Genomic DNA, 27,436 nt, shown 5'->3' with positions numbered 1-27,436 from the left:
GATCAAGGAGTATGGGAGGCATGCGTGAATATCTTGGCAAATATCTACAAAGATTACACAGCTACCTTGGTTTTCCACAAGAACAGCAAAGTTACCTATCAAGAAAGGGATCAGGCGAGAAGACACAATCTCTCCAGTGCTACTCACTGCATGCTTAGAAATATTCAAGGAATTAGACTGGGAAGGCTTATAGGAGTCATGATCAACGTCGAATATCGCAGCAGCCTTCGGTTTGCAGATGACATTGTCCTGTTCAGCAACACTGGCGACGAATAACAACAAAAGATTGAGGACCTTAACCGAGAAAGTGTAAGAGTTGGGTTTAAGATTAAAGGGCAGAAGACAAAGGTAATGTTCAATAGCCTGGCAAGGGAACAATATCTCATGATTGCCAGTCAGCCTCTAGAGTCTGTACATGAGCACGTTTACTTAGGTCAATTACTCATAGAGCGCCCAGATCATGAGAAAGACATTAGCAGAAGAATAAAAATGGGTTAGAGCGCACACGGCAGGCATTACGAAATCCTGACTGGGAGCTTACCACTGCCGTTGAATAGAAAGTGTACAATCATTGCATACTACCAGTGCTCTACATATGGTCCAGAAACTTGGAGGTTAACAAAGAAACTTGAGAACAAGTTGAGCAACATGCAAAGACCAATGGAACGAAAAATGTTCGACGTAACGTTAAGAGACACGAACGAAGCGGTGTGGATCAAGGGGGAAACGGAGATAACCGATATTCTGGTTGACATTAAGAGAAAAAAAAATGGAGCTGCGCAGGCCATGTGCTGCGTAGGGTAGATAACCGGTGGACCATTAGAGTCACAGCATGGCTGCCAAGGGAAGGGAAGCTCAGTCGAGGACGGCAGGAAACGAGGTGGGGTTATGAAATTGGCAAATTCGCAGGCGCAAGTTGGAATCAGCTAGTACAAGACAGGGGTAATTGGAGGTCGCAGGGAGAAGCCTTCGTCCTGCAGTGGAGATAAAAAAAGTAGGCTGATTGTGATGATGATGATGATGATGATGATGATGATGATGATGATGATGATGATGATGATGATGATGATGATGATGTTATTGCTCCATTATCGGTTACTTCGTATGGTTGTGACTAATAAAAAATGGAGCCTTTCGTACTCCCTTTTTCTTCTGGCTCATTTCTCTTGCAGTCACACGTGTGTTGGCCCAGACACATAAAAGGCTCGAACAACACCTCGATGTCGGGGCCGGAACGTAATATTTTTTTACGTTATGCGTAAAACGCTATGCGTGTCTGGTCGCTATAAGACACCTGCTATATACAACACCATTAAAAGGCATATCCAATCCTTCGTGTCGTCTAAATTGTTACCAATCTTGTGTACGCGTTTGCAGTGTACGTTTGCACGTCAGCTGGATTATTAACAAGACATGCTGCCAAGAAGCTTCAGTCTCGTGCTTTCTCCTGCTGTGTTTTCAGACCACCGGTCCTCCTGAAGTCGGAACATTCTACGACGACATGAAGGACAAACTTTGGAACAAGGTCGGCGACGTAAGTGGTCTGATCATAAACACTATTATGCGCGAGAACAAAACCCATAAACAAACCCGTGCTACGACGCCTTGCACTCGCCTCTTCTTGACACGCAACGAATGAAACGAAAGTATTTACGCATTCGTCTATCTTTGAAGTTGTTTCATTCAGAAACTAAACTTTATCCCCCTTTGAAGTTGTTTCATTCAGAAACTAAACTTTATCCCCCTCCCACCCCCTACAAAGAAGAAAGGTGAGGTATGTGTCTCTGTGCACAGATTACCCTATAAAAGTGCGCGAATGTGCCTCTACAGTAAAGTTTCGAACCATCTTTTCTCACGCACCATACAAGACTGGAACTGGCTTTCGCACAATGTTGTTTTCCCGTATTTCTCCTCTTTTCCTGCCGTTTTGCAGAACTTTCTCCCATAATAAATGATCTCTCGGATGCGTCTGTAGTGTTTGATATATTGACTTCTATGGTGACTTCCAAATATACACTTTTGTAATGAGGTATGATATGACGAGTGTGATTGCCTCGCTTGTCGCGCCACTCCTACAGGTTTCCTATAATTTCTTCTTCAGTTAATCTCCTGCTGCCGTTTCTTCGCTTTTCTTTCTAATCCTTTTTTAACGAAGCTTTATTTGCCTCTTCCCCGCCTTCCTCTTTTCTTTCTTTCTCTGAAAGTACCTCCACTATTATCTGTGAAATTTGCATTTGCATGTCTCAAGAAACATTATGTAGATCCAAGCGCGTCATGGAATATATGCGAAGCGAAACATTCGTGAGAAGCGATTGATAAAATGCTGTGAATTTGCCCATTTCGTTCCTGCGTTTTTGTCGTAAAGGAAACTGCTGGCGCGCGTAACTGTGCTCTCGCGCACCTGGGCCACAAAATGTGACACACGCAACGGTCATCCAAGAGATAGTTGGCCCGTTGGAAGCGCACGTGTGTTGTGGCCTATGCTTAGAGCTATATAGGATGCTGTGCTGGGGTACGGAGTGAGAGAACATCTTTATTGGTTTCATCCCACTATCGGCCACGTAGCTCAGTTTCTCATTTTTCTTTTCTTTTTTTTCCTCAAGTGTGATTTATTCGGCGTGACAGCAGCAGCACCCAGCACCCACTGTCAGGAAAGTCCGAGAGGGTCCGCAAAGAAAGCTTCGCTCTAAAAAAAAACAATTCATTCCGGTATTCGTTCAAAGCTCGCGAGAGACACTCGTACATTATCGGTTAGGTCAAGCAAACAAGCCAATTGAAACATAAGGAATTCGCTTCTCTCATTTGCAGATGGTCGAAGGGTACATAAAATCCCTCGCACGTGGCACCTTGAATATGCGAACGAATTTGTCAAAGGTAAGAGCGTTTGAAACGTTCACATTACTGTCTCAATAGCTAAAAAGCCGCTCTTGTAAACGGAACGTGCGCGCTAGACCGCACGATCGCGACCAAAAGATTATGGGGCGTGGGTTCAACGAAAATTATTATTTGCTGCTCGGTCAAACTATGCCGCTTGTACAGGCTACACAATTTGCTGTAGATGGCAACTCTGCATTCGACGCTCTCTGTACCTAGCTATAGGATTCGCTGGAATACAGCTTAAAGTGAATAGCTTTATCTGCCTCTTTCGCCCGTTTTCGCGTTTGGCCGGCGGTCTGTGGTCGGCAGTCGATGGTCAGTAGTTGGACTCGCCAAGGAAAACGTTCGTTCGTTCGTTCGTTCGTTCGTTCGTTCGTTCGTTCGTTCGTTCGTTCGTTCGTTCGTTCGTTCGTTCGTTCGTTCGTTCGTTCGTTCGTTCGTTCGTTCGTTCGTTCGTTCGTTCGTTCGTTCGTTCGTTCGTTCGTTCGTCCGTCCGTCCGTCCGTCCGTTCGTTCGTTCGTTCGTTCGTTCGTTCGTTCGTTCGTTCGTTCGTTCGTTCGTTCGTTCGTTCGTTCGTTCGTTCGTTCGTTCGTTCGTTCGTTCGTTCGTTCGTTCGTTCGTTCGTTCGTTCGTTCGTTCGTTCGTTCGTTCGTTCGTTCGTTCGTTCGTTCGTTCGTTCGTTCGTTCGTTCGTTCGTTCGTTCGTTCGTTCGTTCGTTCGTTCGTTCGTTCGTTCGTTCGTTCGTTCGTTCGTTCGTTCGTTCGTTCGTTCGTTCGTTCGTTCGTTCGTTCGTTCGTTCGTTCGTTCGTTCGTTCGTTCGTTCGTTCGTTCGTTCGTTCGTTCGTTCGTTCGTTCGTTCGTTCGTTCGTTCGTTCGTTCGTTCGTTCGTTCGTTCGTTCGTTCGTTCGTTCGTTCGTTCGTTCGTTCGTTCGTTCGTTCGTTCGTTCGTTCGTTCGTTCGTTCGTTCGTTCGTTCGTTCGTTCGTTCGTTCGTTCGTTCGTTCGTTCGTTCGTTCGTTCGTTCGTTCGTTCGTTCGTTCGTTCGTTCGTTCGTTCGTTCGTTCGTTCGTTCGTTCGTTCGTTCGTTCGTTCGTTCGTTCGTTCGTTCGTTCGTTCGTTCGTTCGTTCGTTCGTTCGTTCGTTCGTTCGTTCGTTCGTTCGTTCGTTCGTTCGTTCGTTCGTTCGTTCGTTCGTTCGTTCGTTCGTTCGTTCGTTCGTTCGTTCGTTCGTTCGTTCGTTCGTTCGTTCGTTCGTTCGTTCGTTCGTTCGTTCGTTCGTTCGTTCGTTCGTTCGTTCGTTCGTTCGTTCGTTCGTTCGTTCGTTCGTTCGTTCGTTCGTTCGTTCGTTCGTTCGTTCGTTCGTTCGTTCGTTCGTTCGTTCGTTCGTTCGTTCGTTCGTTCGTTCGTTCGTTCGTTCGTTCGTTCGTTCGTTCGTTCGTTCGTTCGTTCGTTCGTTCGTTCGTTCGTTCGTTCGTTCGTTCGTTCGTTCGTTCGTTCGTTCGTTCGTTCGTTCGTTCGTTCGTTCGTTCGTTCGTTCGTTCGTTCGTTCGTTCGTTCGTTCGTTCGTTCGTTCGTTCGTTCGTTCGTTCGTTCGTTCGTTCGTTCGTTCGTTCGTTCGTTCGTTCGTTCGTTCGTTCGTTCGTTCGTTCGTTCGTTCGTTCGTTCGTTCGTTCGTTCGTTCGTTCGTTCGTTCGTTCGTTCGTTCGTTCGTTCGTTCGTTCGTTCGTTCGTTCGTTCGTTCGTTCGTTCGTTCGTTCGTTCGTTCGTTCGTTCGTTCGTTCGTTCGTTCGTTCGTTCGTTCGTTCGTTCGTTCGTTCGTTCGTTCGTTCGTTCGTTCGTTCGTTCGTTCGTTCGTTCGTTCGTTCGTTCGTTCGTTCGTTCGTTCGTTCGTTCGTTCGTTCGTTCGTTCGTTCGTTCGTTCGTTCGTTCGTTCGTTCGTTCGTTCGTTCGTTCGTTCGTTCGTTCGTTCGTTCGTTCGTTCGTTCGTTCGTTCGTTCGTTCGTTCGTTCGTTCGTTCGTTCGTTCGTTCGTTCGTTCGTTCGTTCGTTCGTTCGTTCGTTCGTTCGTTCGTTCGTTCGTTCGTTCGTTCGTTCGTTCGTTCGTTCGTTCGTTCGTTCGTTCGTTCGTTCGTTCGTTCGTTCGTTCGTTCGTTCGTTCGTTCGTTCGTTCGTTCGTTCGTTCGTTCGTTCGTTCGTTCGTTCGTTCGTTCGTTCGTTCGTTCGTTCGTTCGTTCGTTCGTTCGTTCGTTCGTTCGTTCGTTCGTTCGTTCGTTCGTTCGTTCGTTCGTTCGTTCGTTCGTTCGTTCGTTCGTTCGTTCGTTCGTTCGTTCGTTCGTTCGTTCGTTCGTTCGTTCGTTCGTTCGTTCGTTCGTTCGTTCGTTCGTTCGTTCGTTCGTTCGTTCGTTCGTTCGTTCGTTCGTTCGTTCGTTCGTTCGTTCGTTCGTTCGTTCGTTCGTTCGTTCGTTCGTTCGTTCGTTCGTTCGTTCGTTCGTTCGTTCGTTCGTTCGTTCGTTCGTTCGTTCGTTCGTTCGTTCGTTCGTTCGTTCGTTCGTTCGTTCGTTCGTTCGTTCGTTCGTTCGTTCGTTCGTTCGTTCGTTCGTTCGTTCGTTCGTTCGTTCGTTCGTTCGTTCGTTCGTTCGTTCGTTCGTTCGTTCGTTCGTTCGTTCGTTCGTTCGTTCGTCCGTCCGTCCGTCCGTCCGTCCGTCCGTCCGTCCGTCCGTCCGTCCGTCCGTCCGTCCGTCCGTCCGTCCGTCCGTCCGTCCGTCCGTCCGTCCGTCCGTCCGTCCGTCCGTCCGTCCGTCCGTCCGTCCGTCCGTCCGTCCGTCCGTCCGTCCGTCCGTCCGTCCGTCCGTCCGTCCGTCCGTCCGTCCGTCCGTCCGTCCGTCCGTCCGTCCGTCCGTCCGTCCGTCCGTCCGTCCGTCCGTCCGTCCGTCCGTCCGTCCGTCCGTCCGTCCGTCCGTCCGTCCGTCCGTCCGTCCGTCCGTCCGTCCGTCCGTCCGTCCGTCCGTCCGTCCGTCCGTCCGTCCGTCCGTCCGTCCGTCCGTCCGTCCGTCCGTCCGTCCGTCCGTCCGTCCGTCCGTCCGTCCGTCCGTCCGTCCGTCCGTCCGTTCGTCCGTTCGTTCGTTCGTTCGTTCGTTCGTTCGTTCGTTCGTTCGTTCGTTCGTTCGTTCGTTCGTTCGTTCGTTCGTTCGTCCGTTCGTTCGTTCGTTCGTTCCCGTAAACATTCGGCGCCGATCGTGTGCATCAAATTCTGTGCTGCAGAAGTTCTAACGTCCAAGAACGTGTTTGGAAAGAGCGATCTACTAAGAAAAAAATATTAGTCAGTCGCGACAGGTTTAAGAGACACTTAAGGAAAACATTTAATCGGCGTTAACTGATTATACATTCTTTCAAACCCCTATTTGGTAATTTAAAAATGAGAGGGGGATTATACTAACGGACAAAATGAATACCAAATTGCCGCTTCTTGAATTTCGCGCCGGAACCCCAGCTCCCGCTATACGTCAGCGCGAAGTAACACATTTCAAGCATTTTGTTTTTTCCATTTGGGCCGCTGCGGTGCAGCAAATGTGCTAGGAACCAGCACGTATTTCAGCTCTTTTAGAATAAAATAAAGACCGTATTTAGCGGCAGAACCTTATCTATAGGCAGGAGCAAATTATGTCGTAGTCCGTGACGTCACATCGTGCTGGAGTGATAACTTCGAGGTGGCGAAACCGCTCTTCTTTTTCTTTTGAAACAGGCGAGGTTATCTTATTTACTAATAAACGTTAAACTTATGTTTCTCTTGAGTTCCCTTTAAGGAATGGATATGCCACGAGTGCTCAAACGTCTGTTAAATCAATGTGTAGCGATGCATGCTGCACGCTTTATCGGCTGCACTTTCAACGCGGCTACATTGATAGTCTAGGAGTATGGTTCTTTGGGACAGTTGGTTAGATACAGCAATGGGGATTTTTTTGTTGTTGTTGTTCGAGAATCATATTCGTTGGGAATATCATCCTCATGACAATAAGATGCTGCTTCCGCATCATTCATCTCATTCTAAGCTAGTGAAAAGAGCGATCGCTAACCTGTGCCTTGAAACGCGCTCCGCAAATCATGTCCACATGAAATGTCTAGAAGTTTTGACATATAAAAAGAGCTTCTATCTTACGCTGGTTACCCTGACCATGTACTTGTTTCCGTAGCAGAAAGTACGTTAAGGAAGTTAAAGAAACAAGATGACTCGCACATGAGCAGTTCTGACAATATGAAATAAGTGATTGTGCCGTATTTGCATAACGTAAGACACGCACTAGAGGAACTTGGACGAAAGCTTAGCGTAGATGTAGTATTTTCCGCTCCGCAGAAATTGCTCAGCTTATTCAGTGCCACAGATTCGTTTGCCAAAAATCGCGCAGGTTATAAAAAGCGTCATTGGCCCCCTCTTGTGTCGTGCGTAAAGAATGATGTGTATCGTCTTCCGTTACCATGCGGGAAGTTTGCATTGGGCAGTCTGGGATATGCCTGAATGATAGCCTAAATGAACATAACCAAAAATTGAACGGATACCGGGATGGTCATGTGTCTGTGCATTGCGGTGATTGTGGTGTAAACCCTTAACGAAGTGCTCGGTGTCGTATATAAATGTGGATAAAGTTACGCGAGAAGTTGTTTAAGCTGCTTTGATAGCGAGGGCCGCTGATAACTGCATCAGTTCCCCGTGAATTGCTCTGACTACAAGTTAATTTGCGTTCCTAGAGACGGCTGGTTTTCATCTGCGGTGATTGGGCCTTTTTGGTGTGCGAGCCTAGAAGTGCGGTGTTTTCCTGGAAATAAACACTTCGTATCTTCCTGTTGTCTCGCTCTTTCCCGTGTCTTCCAGTGCTATGACCCCAATGGCTACATTGATAGAGATGCACATTGTTTCAATTTCATACGTAACCGACATTCACTCTTTTTTCATAATAATGATGATGTAGCTTTAGTATAATGCTCACTTCGTAATTTTATATGACAGTAATGATGATGGTAATCTGGCGATTGCTTTTAGCGTAACTATGACAGAACCTGTTCGTAGTTGCTAAAGCTTTACTTCATGTGTCGCCGACAACACGGAAGTTCCAAGCGGCCTTTAGACAAATCGAACATTTACTTTTTAATTTCTTTTTGCTCGTAAGCTGTGCAAAAGTGTCAGAGCCGTCCGAACAAGCTATCTTCTCTTCATTCTCTTGTAGTTTAACCCGGACTGCCTTCTTGCCTACGATGGATACGAAGAAGGAATTGGCTTCATATGCGAAGGAATCATTCGCAACGTCGTAAGTTTGCTTGGGTTGCGCTGTCTATACTTGCAAAAGCGTGTAACCAATGTTTTTAGGTTACCTCTCGATCATTCGACCACTTCACTTTACCTCGTTTGTAGCGTTACCATACATAACCTTACTATACCGTAACCATGTAGTGTTACTACCCTGAGAAGTAAAGACTTTCTGCTCTTCGATTCGTTACTTTTTCTGATCAATGAACAGGCAATAAATCCATGTAAAGTGGACATGAGAACCGGCGTGAATTTTAAACATTTATTTCGGGCTACCAGAATTATTTCAGGGCTCTCCTTTGGCTCAATCTACTGTCGTAGACATACAACATTAACAAAACACCGTTGAGACTATTGGAGAAGCCTCACGATAAACTTACAAAAATATTTAAGACACCAGTTACATCGCCTTTGCGTAGTCCGCATCTCCAAATCGAGAAATTCAAGGGGGTTTACGTAAAGAAAGCAAGAAAACCATTTTTCTTTCTCATACCGTATCCATAGCCGCATGTCGATGCTTCTTGCGCCTTTAAAGTGCCAATAATTCGGCCAAGGATAGCAAGTCTCTACCGTCGTGAAAAAAAAAAGAACTATAGGCAATCTTCACCGAGTCCATACAGCTATAACAGTCTCCGCGTACACGAAAATCTATGAAAACATAGAAATCGGTGCATATTCCCCACCAGCTGCTATACTTAAGATAACCAATTTGGAGAGTGCGCAGGTTGCATTTAGCGATCTTACGCTTTAGCCCTACATTGCTTCTCCTTTTTGGTTTTTATGCGTTCACATTCCTAGGCTACTTCACGGGCTTTTAGGGGGCTATCTATCTATCTATCTATCTATCTATCTATCTATCTATCTATCTATCTATCTATCTATCTATCTATCTATCTATCTATCTATCTATCTATCTATCTATCTATCTATCTATCGAACCGTTCTTCCGCCAACCTGGGTCAACCTAATCACATAATAAAGTTCTCCTTTTTATTTATTTATTTATTTATTTATTTATTTATTTATTTATTTATTTATTTATTTATTTATTTGTAGTCCATGGTTCAAAAGTTGGACCATCGGGCTGCTGGGCTGAGGGAAGAGAGTGCGTCTGTGCCCGTGCCCGTATGTTGTTGTGCGCGCGCCCGCGTTGGAAAATATAGTTGCAAGTCAGTGCTTGTCTCCGTCCTGCCTTACTGTGCTTTGTCCGCTTTGTCCGTAGGGCACTGAGTGATTGATCGGCATTGATTGCCAACTAGCCCGGTCTTACACCTTGCTCCACTATATAGCACTGCTTCCTATTACCAGATACCGATGCTTTCTGTCTTCAGGAACAACTCCTATAGATCCAGAAACAACTGCACGTTTCAAGGAAAACGTTGGCAGCGCAACTGCATGAGACGGTGAATAGCGCTGACAGTGCGGCAATATTTGTCACTTTCTCGCGCCTCAGTGCACTGTCTCGATTGTCCTCGCGCGAGCAGAACTCCTTCTGGACGTCCCTGGCCTTCTGCCTCTACATGTTCACCCTGCTGGGCACCCTGTCTCACTTTATATCCAAGTATTTCCTGCGCATGGACAATTACACCTACGATGGCTCCGAGGTCGAGTCACTCACAAGCACGTGAGTTCATCGTTTCACGTTGCCACCTATTAGAGGCTTCTCAGTTGTCTTTATGCAGAGCCGCTCTGCTGCGCAGTGACGTTAGGTGAGGCGATGCAGTTATAGCTAGAGTGAAGATCGTACCTATCGCAGCACGGTGACATCGTAGAAGTATATATATATATATATATATATATATATATATATATATATATATATACATATTTGCGTTCGAATGCCGCGTGCACTGACTCTCAATTTCTGCATGGTTACGCCAAGCTTGTTTACGTCACCGCGTGGCACTGTGCCCTTGCTAGGCTATTTCTCGAAAACTCTTGTATTGTTTTAAGAGGAAGCTTTAGCTCGGGCCCAACTCCGACGCGGCCTATTCAAATACATGTAAAACGCAAGAACGTTTTTCTGAGATAACCCCTGGACAGAATTTAATGAAATTTATTGCATTTGAGAGAGAAAGTTAAATTCTAGTGACTGTTGGAAGCGGAATTTCGATTTAGGGCTTGAATTTTGTTAAAAATATTTCCAAATATTCGACCCCCTGAAACATATAGAAGCACGAAGCAAGTTTAGAAATTCATAGCTCTGTAGCAAGAACAGAGATCGCGGTTGAGTAAACGGCATCCGTTAGATCATTCAAAGCGGACAAATTCGATATGTCATATTACATCTTACGTGAATTTGTTCCGTTGGTTATAAGGGTTCTGCAAAAGCTGTATTGCCTTATTACTAAATTTCTTTATATTCATATGTAACATATCAATTTTGTCCGCTTTAGATGTACTATTAGATGCAATTCAGAGAATTGTATTATTATTTCTCATTGTTGAGTTACAGAGTTGAAAGCTTGATAGTTTCATTTTCTGAAAATTTTTTATTTTTGCCAGTTTTTAACAAAAAGTTGACAACCTAACTCAAAAATTCGAAACCAGCCGTCATTAGAGTTCAAATGTTCCTTTTAAATGCAACAAACCTTGTCAAATTTGGTACAGTGGTTCCCGAGAAAAAACGAGTACTCCTTTTACATGTATTTAGATAGGAGCACCCGAGCTAAAGCTTCCTCTCAAAAGACATGTTTTTGCCGCAAGTTAAAACACACACAAAAGGGAGACACACAAAGATAACACGGGCCGCCCGTGTTGTCTTTATGTGTCTTCCTTTTGTGTGTGTTTTAACTTGCGGCAAAAAACATGTGTCTTAGCAAGCACCAACTAGGACAACAAGCAGTTCTGCTGCAACATATTTCTTGTATTATATGCATTGACTACAATTAGTGTTGTAGAGCAGGATCTGCAATTGTAAAGAACGTTTATGCGTCAACGAAATTGGTGAACCAAATATGCACCGAAAAGAAAATAGCTTGGAGTGAATTATCCACTAGCAAAAGCCGGTCAAAATAATCTTGGCAGTATATGTTCATCGAACAACGCTGAATTTCAAAGTGGGAATAACAAAGAAAAAATTTACGCCCCGACCGTTGTGCACACAAAACCAAAAAACGTAGGACCTCATTTAAAAAGTTTGTTTCTCATCTTTTTTTTCCTTTTTAGTTTTACGTTCTCAACCACTCAGTACCTCTCGGTGGGGAAGCAAGGAATTTGTTTTAAATAAGATCATTCGTTCGATGTTAGTCTAGTTTAGCCAAAGTTACGTTAGGCTAGGCAAGGTTATTAGTTCCAGAGGGAGATGTCATGGCTCTTTATTGGTTGCTACTGTTGTTCTCAGCTGTTAGCAAAGAAAGCGGCTTAAGATTTTTATTTCGTTTTTATTTTGATTTCTATTTCCTGGTTCAAAAATGACTCCCAAGGACAAAAAGAAAATACTTGTTTTTCCTACTGCTACTTTTCAGGTCCGAAATAAGCTCGAACCCTGAGAAGTCACCCGAAGTTGGTCCGGAATCCGACAGAAGCGGAAGAATCGAACAAGAAGTCCCCGAAGCTGGTGATAAAACCGAATACGAGCACACGACTGGCACGGACATGAGGAAGTCCGCATCATCGTAAGTGCATCAGTCGACTGATGAGCCTAATTTTTGTTTTCGTCCCGCAATACTCGTTTTACGAAACTCGCGAACCAGGCAGTCATATCGGTCTCCGGCTCACATTAGTGCGACTTAAAAAAAAATCGACATTCTGCCCAACTTTCGAAGCATTGACGTCGATATATTGTGCAGCACCGGACACCCACCGCTTGTAAATATTCTTTTTTTTTTTTTTTTAAGTCTGGACAGCAGTTATATGAGCTACGAAATCAGAACGACCGAACGACCCACGTTTGTATTCGGGCACAGTGCAACGTCACTTCCAATATAGCAGGTGTCTTTCTTTCTTCCTTTTTTTTAAGCGAGCCTTTTGTTGATTCTTGCCTCACCTTGCGACTTCTGCATGGTTACTGTCATGCCGAGTATACAACAACTTGGTTCCTTCGATGTGTGCAACTGGGCTCGCACCCCTGGGTCCGTGAACATTATTCGCCAATCCCCCAGAATGTTTGTATGTACCCCTGGGTAGGCCGCGCCCGAATAGAGCAAGGAGAACAAGAGGCAAGAAGTCGAAGGAAGCCGGCGACAAAAAATTTAGTAAGTCGACTGCAAAGAAGCGAAGAACTGGGCAACAAAAACAGCCTAGTGTGGAGAACGAAGTAAATGAAACAAAATATAGAACCAGAACATGCGTTGAGCGAGGAGCGCTCAGCTACATATATATTGAAGAAGGAGTGAAGTGAATACATTTCAGTAAACATCAAAGCAGGCGTCGCTATAGTAACCGATCCCATATGCGGGAGATGCGGTGACTTTCTTTTTTTTTTTTTTTCTCAGACCGTGTAGAAATCACATGTGGCTGTTAGCACCATTCACGTCCTCGAGCTGGATTGCTCCAAAAGGCGGACGTTAGTTCTCGCGAGAAATCGAAACATTCAAGAACATAGTTAACAAGATTTCACTGATTATGCTGCTTTAAATATAATTAACTTTACGTCACAAATTCCAATTTCAGAACTGTCAGTTTGCATATTCACTCGGAACGAATTATGAGGACGTCTCGATCCTAGCTGTTTCTGGACATGCGTCGTCAAACTTGCGGTGAAAATTCGCTGTTGTTGAACTTATCTTTTTTTTTTAATAAAACGCCGTTTTCTGCATTGAGGCGCAAGAACGGCGAACACCAAGGTATCTTGTCGCACGTTTCGGGAATGAATATCTAGAAATTGATGTCATCCCGAGAATCCGTTTCCAGTCGATACGCCTTGCACACTCATCGGCTAAAATTCGTAAGTTGCAATGTGTACTGTAAACTAGTTAGATGAAACCTAATTAGGAAATGTGCGTTAATTAATCGAACATGCATTTCGATTGCTCCTGCAAGTAATGTACGCCTCTTCGGATAATCCAGCCGAAGGAGTAGAATTATGCTATCTGCCAGAGGAGGTCTCTCTTTTTTTTTTTCAGTTCTGTATAGTCTGACAAAAAAGCTGCCCTGCAACTATTTATTATGCATAGAAGTCCTGGTTCGTATATATCATAGACTACATGTTGGTTTATATTATGTATAGACTACCTTCCTCTTTCGCCAGTTGTCGTGGTGGTCGGCAACAATCGGACTTTCACCACCGATACAAAGGCGTCGATGCAAACGTGTCGTCTCGCCCAATACGTGGTGTCCAAAACCCGACGTCTATGACGTGTTTCCGGCTCCCAAAAATCGCTTCCGCCGCATTCAACCTGCAGAAGCATAGCCTTTGAGATCCGCAATTTAATTTGAGAGGGCACCACCCTACGGGACGTAGATTTCGACACCACCTGTTGATTTGCAGGGCGTATCCGTCGCCGAACGCCAACTGTGTCATAGCTTTTTGAGACGCACATGCTGTCGCGAGGGAGCTTCGGGGCATTAAAGATTTAGAAGCTTCTAAATCTTTAGATGTGCTACACATAGATAGGCTATAGATATGCTGATTAAACGACTTTGTTCTCTACGAACTCACGCAATGAAGTAACAAAACGATACCACTTATAAATATGCTCACTGCAACAAATATTCGCATTCGAGTGCTTCATCTTTTTAATGAAGTGAATAGCTTTCTAGAAGTGCACGGCTGTTCCCTTACATTGACAATCGTCGTCGATGGTTTATGCACAATATTTATTTTCCGCTATCAGGTCTCATAAAAAAAGACGCCTGTTACAGACAGCGCTGTCACACGCCTTTTCGGGTGCATTTTTCGAAGAAGCGCGAATTATCTGCATACGGATATCACAATGTCAAGCTGGCTAATTAGAAAGATTCAGTGATTAACGTTGTAGTTATTCACGTTATAACAAATGCTGCCTTTGCGATTGCGAAACTGAAGCCGAGCACTAGTGAAGTCGTGTTTATTAAGGAAAATGTTGTTAGACTAGCCATACATTCGAGGTATCCGAACTACGATATCTTTTGGACATATCCCAGATATTCCGAGATATACGATATGCGAGAAGTGGCGCTAGGAAATACACTGGCGTTCCATTCCAGTCTCCCAAAGGCACGCGTCAAGCAGTTCGGGAGTATCTTACCTGGAAGGCAACTGCATATTTTAGCGGATTTTGAGGACAGATATCTGGAGAGTGGCGCAAGCTTTAGCATTTCCACTGAACAGACATGGCTTCACTGCACAGCTCGGTTTCAACTTCCTAACTATATAACGTGTGTCCTTAAGAGAATGATGTAAAAAGTTGTTTAATGAATCTCATTTAATTGTGCGTCCACCTCTTAAGGTCACCTACCTGAACCGACCAAATTACGCTGTATGCACCATGCGTTTTTTTTTTTAATTGTTCGTATCAAAGAAAAAGAAAAGAAATTGGTGGTATATTTTCTGCCAGACCTATGATCAAATCAATTGGCGTGGATTATTTTATTGGGATAGCAATTATATGGACACTCCTATCGAATTTTTGTCGTCGTCGTCATCGTCGGCATCGCCGTGAGGTTCTGCATATATTTTGGTGTACGTATGCTGTATGCCACGCCCTGCTATATTACATGCGGCATATACGGTTTTTTTATTACCACACCATTCTACCACCAAAGTTGCTCACACCGGGTCTTATATTTTTGACTATATTATTCTTCAGAATTAGGAGAATGGCAGCTCACAAACAAATGTCATGAAATAAAACACCTGCAGCACATGCATTTCATCTTAAATCTTCTCAAACTACAATATTAGAAGTGCGCAACAATAACTGAGCTCAAGCCTTTAAATGACGTAATTTCATTGGCGCGGCTGTGCACTACCACCGGGATCGGTCTACACAAGCTCGAGGTTTGAAACATACCCTATACGGAAATGGGGAGGTGGTGAATTCGCTAAGAAAGAGGTTGGCTTTTATTAATGAACATAGACGAAATTGTCCGATGGCATGATTCGAACAGAGGACCCCGAGCATAACAGCTCGTTTTTACTTGGTCAGCTTACGTTTACTTCAAATTCATACTGCCACTACAGTTACGAGTCTTACTTCGTGTAATATTCTAACATGTTGCTATCGCATACATTGCTTCGCCAAATTTTTTTTACCAAGATTGCCTAAGATCGGTAGCTATAAAAAAAAGTGAGGCATGAAGTTTACAAATCCTGCAGCCAAACTAGACATTGCAGTTCAGTAAAGGAGCATCCATCCTTGATAAATTATTGTGTGTTTTTTTTAATTATTTTGCAGTGAGGACACAGATGAAAGCCGTAAGTCTGAGAAGTCTGACAAGGCTGAGAAGGGACCCAAATGGCGGTAAGAAGGATGGTCACGTCGTGTAGGTCACGTAGTGTCTACTATATATTTATACTCATTCACAATTCTTCTTCTTTTTTCTATTTCTTAGGAGAGGAAGAAGGTAAGAAGTTGTTAAGAACAGTGCGAAATATAACGGTTTGTTAAAGGTTTAATGTAAAATACTCCGACAAAGAGCAGCATGCCGTGCTTGAATCTTTGAAAAAGTCCATAATTAGACGCATGTCAGCCGAAAGGAATGAATGCACGCTCGCGCGCTCGTCTTAGTAGCGGAAGTTGCATGCATCTTTGCTGTTTTGAGCGAAAAGTTGTTAGGCGAATGTTTAACTAACGTGACAGTTCAAGGTCTCAAGTCTCTCTATTGTCATGAGCACAATTCACAAATGCCTTCTTATAACTTGTTTATAACTTCTTAATCCTTGTTTGTTTGTTCGTTCGTTCGTCGACGCGGCGACAGGAAAAGTCAAGCTGGGTAAGCTCACAAATTTTGTACAGTTTTACTGATCGTGCGCGCAAGATAACGTTGTGGTTACGCCTGGTCCCATTTGCAGAGCTCTTCAAGCGTCTACACTACAGAGGTTGGAACTCGGAGAGTAAGTACATGGGATTCAACATCTATTTTTTTTTTTTGTAGTTACTGTGAAGCCTCTCTGACTTCGCCGCCTCTAAACATTCAGGAGTTGAGAAATTAGTGAAACGTAAGACGACGCGAAAGTTTCAGTGAGAACCTTTGGAACAATATTTCCGAGGTATGTGCCACCAATATGTGCTTAGCTCTGCAGGTTGTAGGTGCTAAAAGATTGAATACACGAATCTTTTGTAGCGCAAGCTTCCTCCATAAAGCGTTCTTTTTTTTGCGATTGCAAAAAGAGTAATTTTTGTTTTAAGAGAGAACGCTTACCGTCTATCTCAGTGAGCTGTGAAGCACGAATAAACCGATGGCTTCATCGAAAGTGCGTCAAATCCACGTTGCTGTCTTTCTTATTGACCAAAGTTTGTTGGTGGCGAAATACTCAGCGCATCCAGTGGAAGCTTACTGTAGGAGAAAAGTATGCGTCAGACAAACACGCTGAAGAAATTTCAAAGCTGCATGTTTACTAGATTTGCCGTACAAATCTGTCAAATTCGCAGACCTTCGGACCTTTGGAGCCCGTAAAACGGTCATTCTAGCTGCAAACTAAATATTCGAAGGGTCATAGTTCGGACCAGTTGGCATTGCATAGTCTAATAAGTTTACAGCGCGAACGAAGACGGGACGAGTATAAACACAGACCAAGCGTTTACTTCAAACTGAGTTTAATGCGCAAAGCCGAGGATTCCAACTCAGTTGCAAGTAAGCGCTTGTCTGCGTTTCGTGTAGTCCCATCTTCGTTCCCGCTTTAAACTTATTAAGCTAAATATTTGAATTGTTGCTGCAGGCAAATGAGGGCTCAGTATTTCTAAGCTGGAGCGTGTCGTGGATTATTAACGCCCCAGTACTGCATGTGGCTTTCACGGAACTTGTTGTTACGATAGCAATCATACAGACGTTCGAGGAGCGTTTTCGCCGTCGTGCTGTCACGGCATCGACGGCGCATGCGCGGCTACGAGACAGGGCAGCGGTCTGCCTTCCACTGCTGGCACGGGCGGTAATAGCGCGCGCGGAATCCACTGTTCCCGTTCGTCAGCTATGTTCATGTACCACGCCGTGGTGCGTACATCGATATGTGCGTAACGAACTGCAACCGTCCATCTAGGGCTATCTAAACTTTTAATTGATCGTTGACAAATGCCGATCGCGTTCCGTCGATCTCATCTCCTGCACCATCGAGGCGCGACACCTGCAACGCCGCTGTCGGTGTTCATTACAGTGCCAACGTTATGATCTGCCACGGCAACCACCGCGGTAGCTTGACGACTGCCTCATCGTGGTTTCGGCACGTATAGCACCCTAGGATTTCATTGAGGTACTCTTCCAGGGGGCTGTTTTCTGCTGCGCAGCAGCGATTTACGTCGTTTGTACTGTGTCGTGCCAACATGTCGCCTCTGCGTATTGTTGGAACAGAAGGCGTATTGTTAGATACTCCTGTTTTCGGTATTAATACTTTGGGACCCTCGTCTGTATAAGAGATTTATGTATTTAGGTTTTGCGCGCGAGTAAACTCAAACTTCAAACTCCAAATACAGTGAGCCTGGAGATTACAGAGAACCAAGAGAGATTACATCAAAGACAGAGTACATCATGCTGCCCTTTTGCCAGCATCTTCTGCAGCTGCGGGGAGCCTACTATAATAACGCTTTAATCAGGTAAAGGAAACATCTTATGATAACTGAATGGGGCAGTACCCCATTGTTCAAAGCCAGATCAGAACGTGAAAATTCTCTGATTAATTTGCATGCGTAGCGTGCGGGAATAGGGCAGAAATTTTTAGTATATTTTGTTTATAGCCTATCGCCGCATTCATCCAAGGTTGAGAGAAGGGCGTAGTAATATTGACCGAGGCCTTGGGTGTTAACGATAGCCCAGAATCTTTTATATATATGCAGTGGAGAATAGTAAAAAAACACCTTGAAGATCAGTGCTGTTAAGACCGGGAAAACGAAATGAAAAGAACACAATTTTCTTGATGCAGTAATATGTTTCAAGATTCTATGGTTGGTTCGCACAGGCAATAAACGTAGAGTACCGACAATAGACGCAGCAATATGGTTTGGTGGTATCACCCCGCTTAATAGCGGTTGCCTACAAAATCCATCCATCAACTCAACAATCAATCAACCAACTATTCAATGAACCCGCTCGTGCGTCCAGCAATCAATCCGTCAATCCATCCATCAATACATCAAACGTCATAGGTGGAACACCGTCATAACCTTATGAAAGTCTTCTCCCACGGATTAGGAACAGTGAATAAACACGGTAAGGCAAAAAGTATAGGATAAAACTACGTCCGGCTCTTCGTAATTCCGATACCTGCAAGGTGCTCTAAAAAAACTGAATGAATGACTTCTGGGGTTTTACCTGCCAAAACCACGATTTGATTTAGAGGCACGCCGTAGTGGAGGACTTCGGATTAATTTTTACCATCAGGGGATATTTAACTTATACTTAATGCACGGGAAACGAAGTCTTTGCATTACGGCCCCATCGAAATGCGGCCGCCGCGGCGGGGGTTTCATCCCGCGACCTCGTGCTTAGCATCGCAACACCATAGCCGCTAAGCCACCGTGGCGGATAAAAAAAGGAAAACTCGTGAAACTGTGTGCTTACATAACATGGAGGATAAATGAGCTGTGATTTTTAGCGCAAGAACCTAGGTAGAAACGAGTAGACAAGAAAACAATCTTCATCGTCCCGCATTTACTAACTATAGCCCACAAACGGGTGATCGCAGATTCCATAACAAAGCATGGAAGTTTGTCTGGTAATGCTTTTGGGCATCCGTTAGAAAATGTATGCTCAAACTCGAGCGCCAACCTTTGTACAGGACGTGCAATTGTCTTAATATCTCTCTCTCTCTCTCTCTCTCTCTCTCTCTCTATTTTCAATGCAGCATACCGGAAGATCCTGCGCCAGGGGTAATGGTATTTCTGCTCATTTGATTATTTTTCTAAGCGCATCAACATTCTTACCAACAAATTGTCATGCCTTGTCAAAATAGTGGTATGGTGCTCCAAAAGTTAACTAGTTTTCGGAAAATATTGATAAACAGCGTGACGGAAAGCGTAGTTTTATGCATTTATATCGCACTCAGCTTTGGAAATGTTCTGAAAAAAATTATAATTTTTGAAAAAGCCTCAGCAGACAAGCAGAGGTTGCTTTATGCACACCACCCAACCCAAGCTGAACAGAATTTAGATACAACTAATTGGGTGACTTGCGAGTGCCAAAGGGGAAATAGTCGGTCTGATAGCGTTCAGGCTTATGTAGGACTAATGATCACTTCACTCAATGACTTTGCCACCTGCTCGTATGCAGTGCCGTCACACGCGACTGATGTGCGACCATTCATCTTCGTCTAGTATTTGCAGTCCTCTTAAACTGTACAGCATTACATTGTTATTCCTTCAGAATGCATGTCCAATGGCGAACGACTTACTCTCTGGACGTTCCCTGCTCATGACTGTTTTTAGCGCTAATAAGACTTCCACTTGGCTGTCATATCCCAAGTCAACTTTTGGCAGTTTCGTGTTGTAATAATCGGCGCAAGCTAGGTTCTAACTTCTGAATGTATGGCATCTCGTAAAATTTTATGTCATCACTGTGAATCGATTTTTACTATTGTAATGTTAGTTTCAAAGTATGGCGGACAAAGAGGCAGTCTCTCGCGGTTTTTTTGTCAAAATTTCCAGCCTTCTGGTTCTCAGGTCATTCGTCATTCTCCACAAGTCATTCGCTACAAGTCATTCGTCATGCCTTGCGTCCTGTTTGAAATGGGGCAAATGAATATTAATTTCTCCAAACCGTTTTATTGTAATTTACTAAAAGCACAACTCCTTCGGTTCCTTCAGTAATCCCCCCTTTAGGCAGGGTACCTAACTTTAAATATGTAGGTGCTGTTTTCGCCAAAAATTTATCCTGGTCTCAACGTACACGTGGCCGCTCATGATGTGCAAGAAAATTTTTGTGAGGTGCACAATTCCATCTACGCCAAAGTATACAAAGGTGTTCTAATTCACACAGGTGCTAGTGGTGTGGCCATTGGTGCTGTACTGGCCCAACGCTGCGGTGGCAGTGAACATGTTATTTCTTACGCCAGCCACTCACTAAGCAAGCCAGAGCGTAATTACACTGTGACCGAACAGGAATGTCTCGCCGTAATCTTTGCAGTTCAGAGGTTTCGTTCATACTTGTAAACGACGGGCATTTCACAATTGCCTTACACCACCACTCGCACTGTTGGCTCGTGAACTTGCGTGATCCATCTGGTCGACTTGCGCGCTGGGCCCTTAGACTGCAAGAGTATGATTTCCCTGTATCGTACAAGACCACGCTGACGCTGACTGCCTTTAAAGGACGCCACTTGGTTCCGCGGACTGCGACGCTGACAACTTTGACCACTACCTCGCTTCCCTGGCCCCTGCTTTTCCCAACAACAATGTGTCCATGGCTGATCAGCCGAAGGACTCGAGTTTGCAGCTGTGCTTTTCCGCCACGCGAAATTCTGCACTCTGGCACGCTGTTTTTGTGTTCGCGATGGCCTAATATATATATAAAAAAAAGAAATACACCACAACTGGTGCACCCCTACTATTGGTGGCTCCGGAGAACATCCGCGTATCATGCACAATGACCCCACCTCAGACCACTTGGGATCAAGTGCGGACTCTGTTACCGGGCTAAAGAACGCTTTTATTGGCCCAGAAATGCGTCAGGCTACCGATCAATACATTGCCAGCTGCACGATGTGTCAGCGTCATAAGCGACCGACTAAAGCTACCGCCGGTCAAATCCAGCCTGTGCTGCCTCCCAGCTTCCCGTTTGACTAGGTTGACATTGATCTCCTGGGCCCTTTTCCGCGATCCTCCACTAGAAATGTTACAAGGCGAGCGGCGTTTATTTGGAAAGCTCAGTGCTAAAGCACTGGATGGGCGAGGCCGCCAGACCAAAAGCCGAAGACCTCGTCTTTCTTCCCTTTCACAACTCCTTCTCCTCTTGTTCGTGTGCACAAACGCGCCGTTACGATATAAATCGTTAATTCGGCCGATACTACAATATGCATCAGCTGTCTGTCGTCTTCATCGTTTGTGCAATATAAAAAGTTGAGACTGTATGTACACCTGAAGGCTGTGCACGTTACACGTATGCCGTTACAGATACTGTTCACCGTCCTCTTCTCTTTCATTTTTAAAGCTAACGCCGCACGCAGCCTGTCGCAAAATTGACTTTTTTTCAGTTGATGTACAATATGACCGATTTTTCGTGTTGGCTTTGAAATGATGAATTCTTAATTTTCTTCTAAACATTCTTCGACCCGCAGTTATGATGAACTTAACCTGAAACCACTTTACGTTAGTACTGGCGCATTTAAACGATTCTTTTTTTTTTTTTCGCGTACCATTGACTGTTGGAGTTATTTGTTACCTGGCGTTATCCGTTCCTTTCCAAGAAATGTAATTTCTCTCCACAATTCATGGCAAGGTGGCTTCGTAGCTTTTTGTTTTCATTGTTAGTATAGTTTCTGATTTTATTACTTGAAACATTCATGCAGTAATCTTCTATTCTGTAATCTGTAATCTTCTGTAATCTTCTATTCTGCACCCACAACTTCAATAGCCTATTCTGTGCTGCAGTATGCTCGAACAAAAATTAAAAAATCCACTGCTTCGCGCACCTGTTTTTGCAAATCACTCTAGTGTACGAAGTGCTTTGTGCATTACGCTTTAAGGCTTGCTAAAGCTTTTCATTTCTGAAAGCCACAATACCGACAAACGTGTCTATGCCACCTCAGGAAAGCGATAACCTCTGTGTGTTCGTTCGCAGATGCAGCACGTGGTGACCGTGTCCTCCATGTCCATTTCATCGACGCGCAACTTCCGACCAAAATGAAGGCAGCCGAGTACGCGCCGAGGCTGCATCACATGTGCTGTCTCGCGAAGCAGTTCAAGCAACCAAATCTGCGTCGTGTAAAAAGAAGGACATACCGTAATCGTTTTGCTCGAAATATAATCGTCAGTCGTGCCTTTCTTGTGGTACCAGCTCACGATGAAGACCAAGCTCACGATTAAGCGCCCGCGGTTACCTGCGATACGTGCAATTCGCGAGTGTTTCGTGTGTATGCAGATTTTATGTTCGCGCGTCGTACGTCATGTAGCATTCCCGGAGCCGTAGAAACGGGGCGGGAATCCTGATGTGCGAAAAATAACGACGCGATAAGCTGCGTTTTTTTTTTTAATCCGACAGAATGTTTCCGCTATTACGACAGTATTTTTAATCTAAAGTATGTTCCCTTTTTTTTTTTTTTTTGGCTAGGATAGCAAAGCGACGAAAACAGCGTTTGTGATTAATCTGAGACCCCGTATTCAGAACTCGAGTACAAAACTACACTTCGCAGCGTACCAACTGTCGCATCTGTGCCTACGTTGAACTTCGTGGGAAGATGGACGAGGCCAAGGAAGTGCCCTTCTACGCCATCCAGTTTTCCGTGAAGGGTGTATACGAATTCTCGCGTGTAATCATTAGCTTGTGCATATGCATTCGCAGAGGTCACTCAAATCTGAATAAAGGTTGCTAGAAACTTTGAGAACGCTCCGTTGCTGAAGATTAGTCAGGGCAAGTTGTTAAAATGGCAAAGACAGAAAATTTAAAAAAAAGAAATTACGCGATTTAGGCAGGTGCACAAAAAACGACGACACTATGTTGCTACTTCCGCGGCGCCCGCCAACTTAGGTTACCAAGCTTTATTGCTTTGGTTACATTTTACCAAAGCAATAAACTAGCATTTTACTATACAATGTTTAGTGCTCTCAGTAGTACGTAAACACACAATGCTTTCTCGGTTGCTGCAATGTTACTTGAATGAAATTTATAAAATGATCGTGGTGACTAGCTGTGCCTCGAAGTATTTCATCTTTATATTGACGTCTTCTCGTCCGCCTGTGGTGGTGTATGAAAGTATCCCGCACACTCCTGATGCAATGAACTATTATTGGCTGACGCTGGCACGTGCAAATGGCTAACCCGGATAGGAAAACACTTATCGGGATGAAATAAATTGTTTTTTTCTTTTCCGGTTGAACTACATTAAACGGCTGACGCAGTAGCTGCCGTCAATATATAAACATCTTTTATTTGAATATATTTAACCTTGGTCGGCACCGCGTGCTTTATTGACAGTGTTTTTCCCCGGCCACAGGGGATTCAGCCAGACCATCGATTTCAGTAGCTCCCGGTAGTTACAACAGTTTTAGCTTGTGCGTATGCGTATACACGCACCCTGATGTTGGTTACTGGCATCCCATTTGAAACGGGTGCGGGATAAATATGCAGTTAGCCTGCTTGAGCTAACCTTTGACGTAACCTATAACCGGGATGGCAGCGACGTCTTGTGGCACGCTTTATTCAATAGCAACTACTTAGAAAAGGCTCAGTTCCATGAGTGTTTTGGTCGATATGCATTGCGTGGTAATAATAATGTTGCTATCGATAGTTTTCGCCAGCATTTGTAATTCGAATATGGTTGGTCGTTGCAGGAAGCTGTGCGTGCTGCGATTGAACTCAGTGCCACAAGAATAGCGCCGCTACACTGTAAAATAATTTACTCCCCTAAAAGGGAAAAAGGGTGTAAGTGTGTCTATAACTCACACCCTTAGGGTGTCCGTTACATAAATAACACCCTAAGGGTGTGAGTTATAGACACATTTACACATTTGTTCAATTTTAAGGGTGTAAATTATTTTACAGTGTAGCGCGACTGCTCGATGTAAGACTCCAGTATTCCGGTATTCCGTAAAATGACCAGGGAAACAATTATACATCACCACATTGGATCTACTGAACACGGACGAGGGACTATAACGACGCCCTCTGCAAAATTTGTAAGTAAAAAGGTACGCTAGACCATGTAATGTGGGAGTGTGCTGGCTCTCCAGGGGCCAAGGAAAACATTTACAGTAGAGAAGCCTGGGAGGCCTTGCTCCAGAGCGAGGCTGAATACTACCAGCGTCGAGCAATCCGCCTGGCCGTTGAGGCCGTGAAGGCTCACCGTCCTCAACGCGCGGAGACTGCTTCGTCCTCCCCCCATACCTACGTGTAGGTTGAGGCGGGCACCCCAGCTCGGTGGAACAATAAAGTTTTCAATCAATCAATCATAAATGTGCGGACGAGCTAAAGGTGTCTAACATAGTTATGGATTGACACGCATACTTCCTTCATGTTAGCAAGCTCTTAGGCTGCTCGCAACTAAAATCAAGCGCAAACAACGGTAGAGATAACATCAAATTACCTAAAGGGAAATTTTAAGCAACTCATTTTGCACGAACAGGGTTTTTTTTTTCTTAAATGATCAATTGTCAATCAGTGCTCGTCTACTGTGTGTGTGCCTTGATGTGCTGGTCGTCCGTTCCCCCCCCCCTCCCCACCCTAAGTTTCTTGAAATCCATAGCAATGCCCCGACAACTAAACTACTGCAGGTAGAGATTCTGCATGGGCATATGAATCGAGGTTCTATAAGCTTTATTTATCGGTGTGAATTATGAGGAGAGCGCTCGTTCGTTGACGGTTAAAAAATTTACGTCGCCCGCTCCCAAGCTCAACGGGAGTGCAATTTTTTTTTCTCAAATCTCCGACTTCAATAATTTCGACGAAAAGAATGTCTATAGATACGCGCAGCAAAGAGGGGGGAATAAAAAGCAATAGATGGCCGCGCTTGCATACGCGTGCCCTCAGGCACCTTCAGTCACCATATTTCAGGCTCACGGTCTCGAGGCAAATCGCCCCGCCGCTATTACACTGTCGCGGAAGTTTCCTTCCGCTTTTCTGATTTCCGCCGAGCGGCCTTTCCTCCTCCCCTTCCTCCCCGACGACGTCTCCGCTACAGCATCGCGTATGTGGGCGGTGGAAGTAACTGCGCTGGCGCCCTTATCGTGGGAGGAGGAGATTTTTCTCATCAACGAGACGGCAATATAGCGCTTTCTGCTGATGCGCCTGTGACGCGTCTTCAAACCGAGTTTCGAGAACCAACTCGCACAAAAATATATGTATATGTATATATATATCGAGGCGCAGATTACGAGCGTCCGCACGACCTGCGAGCTTCGGTCTCGCGCTGTCGATTCCATCCAATTTGTCATATCGCATTTATCGGGTACGCTCCCCAAGCTCTCCGCTTTTTGGGCACCAAACTCTCTTCGGGCGCTGAAGTTTGCGCCGACTTATAAGGGAACTTATTTATGGCCTCGCCTCGGAGATTTACATTGTCAAGATGCCCCGCGGCTGATGGAGAGAAAGGAAGAAAGAAAGAAAGAAAGAGAGAAAGAAAGAAAGAAAGAAAGAAAGAAAGAAAGAAAGAAAGAAAGAGAAAGAAAGCACTAGAGAATCAGGATAGCTGATTTGATCCTCCATCGCCAGTGTGCTTCTTTTTGTAACTTATCTTTTCTCATACCCCTCCTCCTCCTTCTTTGCCCTTCGTTTTAAGCCAAACTTGGCTAGTGAAGTTCCAAAGGGCAGACTGGTGGGCTAGTTGGTATGGCATTATCTGCACTGCAGTAGCGCAGAAGCACACGGACGACGAAAGGAAAAGACGGTAAACAGCGCTAACAGCTGAGTGTGTATTGCGCGAGAGCAGATATATATATATATATATATATATATATATATATATCACCGCGCAAAAGGAAGGGAAAAGGTATGCTGCTGCAGAACGAAAGTTGTCCGATTATACTCAGGAGGATTCAACTTGAGACGCATTACGTGATGTATACGTGTAGCGCAAACGGGGCACGCAAGACGGCCGAGATTGCTAACGTCTATGTCGCTTATAGCGTGCCCCGTTTGAGCTACGCATCGCTTCATTCTTAAGGTATCTCCGTGGAACGGAAGCAACTTAGGTACGATTGACCGATAATTTTTGCCAGCCCACCAATGGCTTGCGCCTTCGATGTCTATCGTTCGCTGATAGTGCGCGTGTGAAATGCACGATGGCTCTTCATATCCCGCCTTTTCAATTCCACGCAATTTTCTCGCGACGAGGCAAATTACTGCCCTGTATACAGTTCAGTGACATTACAGGAACTTCAAATTATTTAGGTTTTCTGACAGACAATACCGTTTCCGCTACTTCACTCGAATACATGGGGGCAACTTGCGGAGTACATGGTGAGGAACCATGGCCGTTCATCCTGCCGTTGCTCTCTTTCCGACCAGGGAGGGACTAACCACTTACCCTCTGAAATTTTCAGACGCCGCGCACACTGCTGCAGTTAGTCCTTTGAGGGACGAATGCGCTTTTTTGTAGGACTAATTGTCCAGTCACTCCCGTCTTTCCCGGCACTTGTCTTATGGAATATATATGGCCCCATATAACGTGAACAGTGCGCGTTTTATCATATCGGCTTCTCCTTTACACACGCTTAGCGCTCTCTTCATCTTTCCTGGTGCTTTCTTTCTATTGTGCTCTCTCTCTCTCTCTCTCTCTCTCTCTCTCTCTCTTAGGCACACGATCTCGAATATCGCGACTAATATGGCGCCACGCGCAAGGAAGAAGCGGATCTCATTTCGTTCGCTTGTCAGGCCGTATCAGTTCACGCCCCGTGCAGCACGATCATGACGAGGCTCGGTAAACTCGAGGGATTATCAAAAAGCCTCCCGAATGGAGGCGTAGGCGCTGCTTGGAGAGTGCTATGTAGGAAGGGCTGAGAGGCAAGAAAGGAAATTTTCATAGAAAATGAAAGAAGAAGAAGAAAGGAAAAAGAAGGTCGGCGCTATTTAGATAGGCGCAATTTGTTCCCCGAGCGCAATAAAGAGAGATTTATTGACTGGACGATCTCGCCGCATATATACACTTGTCTTCTGGTTCAAAGAGCAGGTCGCATGAAGGAGAATCGCCTCATCCGAGCGAGCGGAGGTCTGCGTAAGCTTCTTAAGCACTCGACCCAGTTTTTTTTTTTTTTTTTTCTGAGTGGGCGTGTGTTTGTGTGCTTTTATCCATTTCTGTATATCTGAGGCGCAACCTGCGCACGACGAGCTTTGTCCTTAGCGGTGAGGCGTATATAAGCAGCGAGAAACTCTCGCCACTATACTTTCGCTATCGCTCGATCGAGCTCTTCTTCCTCGTAATATTCTTCTTCCTTGTATTAATCTTATTCGTTGCGTTATTCTTCCTCGCTGCTTAGATAACGATCCGCTTTCTGCTCCGCTGGAGGACAAGCGATGTATATAACGTGGAGTGACTGGCCGATT

General features: G+C 44.8%; 1 protein-coding gene across 3 annotated transcripts in view; it reads left to right on the top strand.

Annotated features, from left to right (window-relative positions):
- The window catches only part of LOC126541474 (uncharacterized), a 32,084-nt gene extending 8,998 nt beyond the window's left edge, over nucleotides 1-23,086 (top strand). The window contains exons 5-13 of one of the 3 annotated variants that reach the window (XR_008614735.1): nucleotides 1,463-1,534; nucleotides 2,809-2,874; nucleotides 8,094-8,174; nucleotides 9,658-9,797; nucleotides 11,641-11,790; nucleotides 15,493-16,030; nucleotides 16,110-16,151; nucleotides 19,092-19,116; nucleotides 22,022-23,086. Coding sequence is in view for 1 of the 3 variants with exons in the window: in XM_055076672.1 (XP_054932647.1) it covers nucleotides 1,463-1,534; nucleotides 2,809-2,874; nucleotides 8,094-8,174; nucleotides 9,658-9,797; nucleotides 11,641-11,790; nucleotides 15,493-15,562 (579 nt within the window). In the remaining 2 variants the exon portion in view is untranslated. Of the gene's footprint in view, nucleotides 1-1,462; nucleotides 1,535-2,808; nucleotides 2,875-8,093; nucleotides 8,175-9,657; nucleotides 9,798-11,640; nucleotides 11,791-15,492; nucleotides 16,660-19,091; nucleotides 19,117-22,021 lie in introns of those variants that run through there. The other 2 variants (XR_008614734.1, XM_055076672.1) reach the window with 2 other exon arrangements.
- Nucleotides 23,087-27,436: the final 4,350 nt, after the last annotated feature.

Source organism: Dermacentor andersoni, chromosome 2, assembly GCF_023375885.2.
Source record: "Dermacentor andersoni chromosome 2, qqDerAnde1_hic_scaffold, whole genome shotgun sequence".
In the NCBI taxonomy this organism is placed as follows: Eukaryota; Metazoa; Arthropoda; class Arachnida; order Ixodida; family Ixodidae; genus Dermacentor; species Dermacentor andersoni.
The sequence above is the reverse complement of the archived record's forward strand: the minus strand, read 5'-3'. Positions and strand labels throughout refer to the sequence as shown.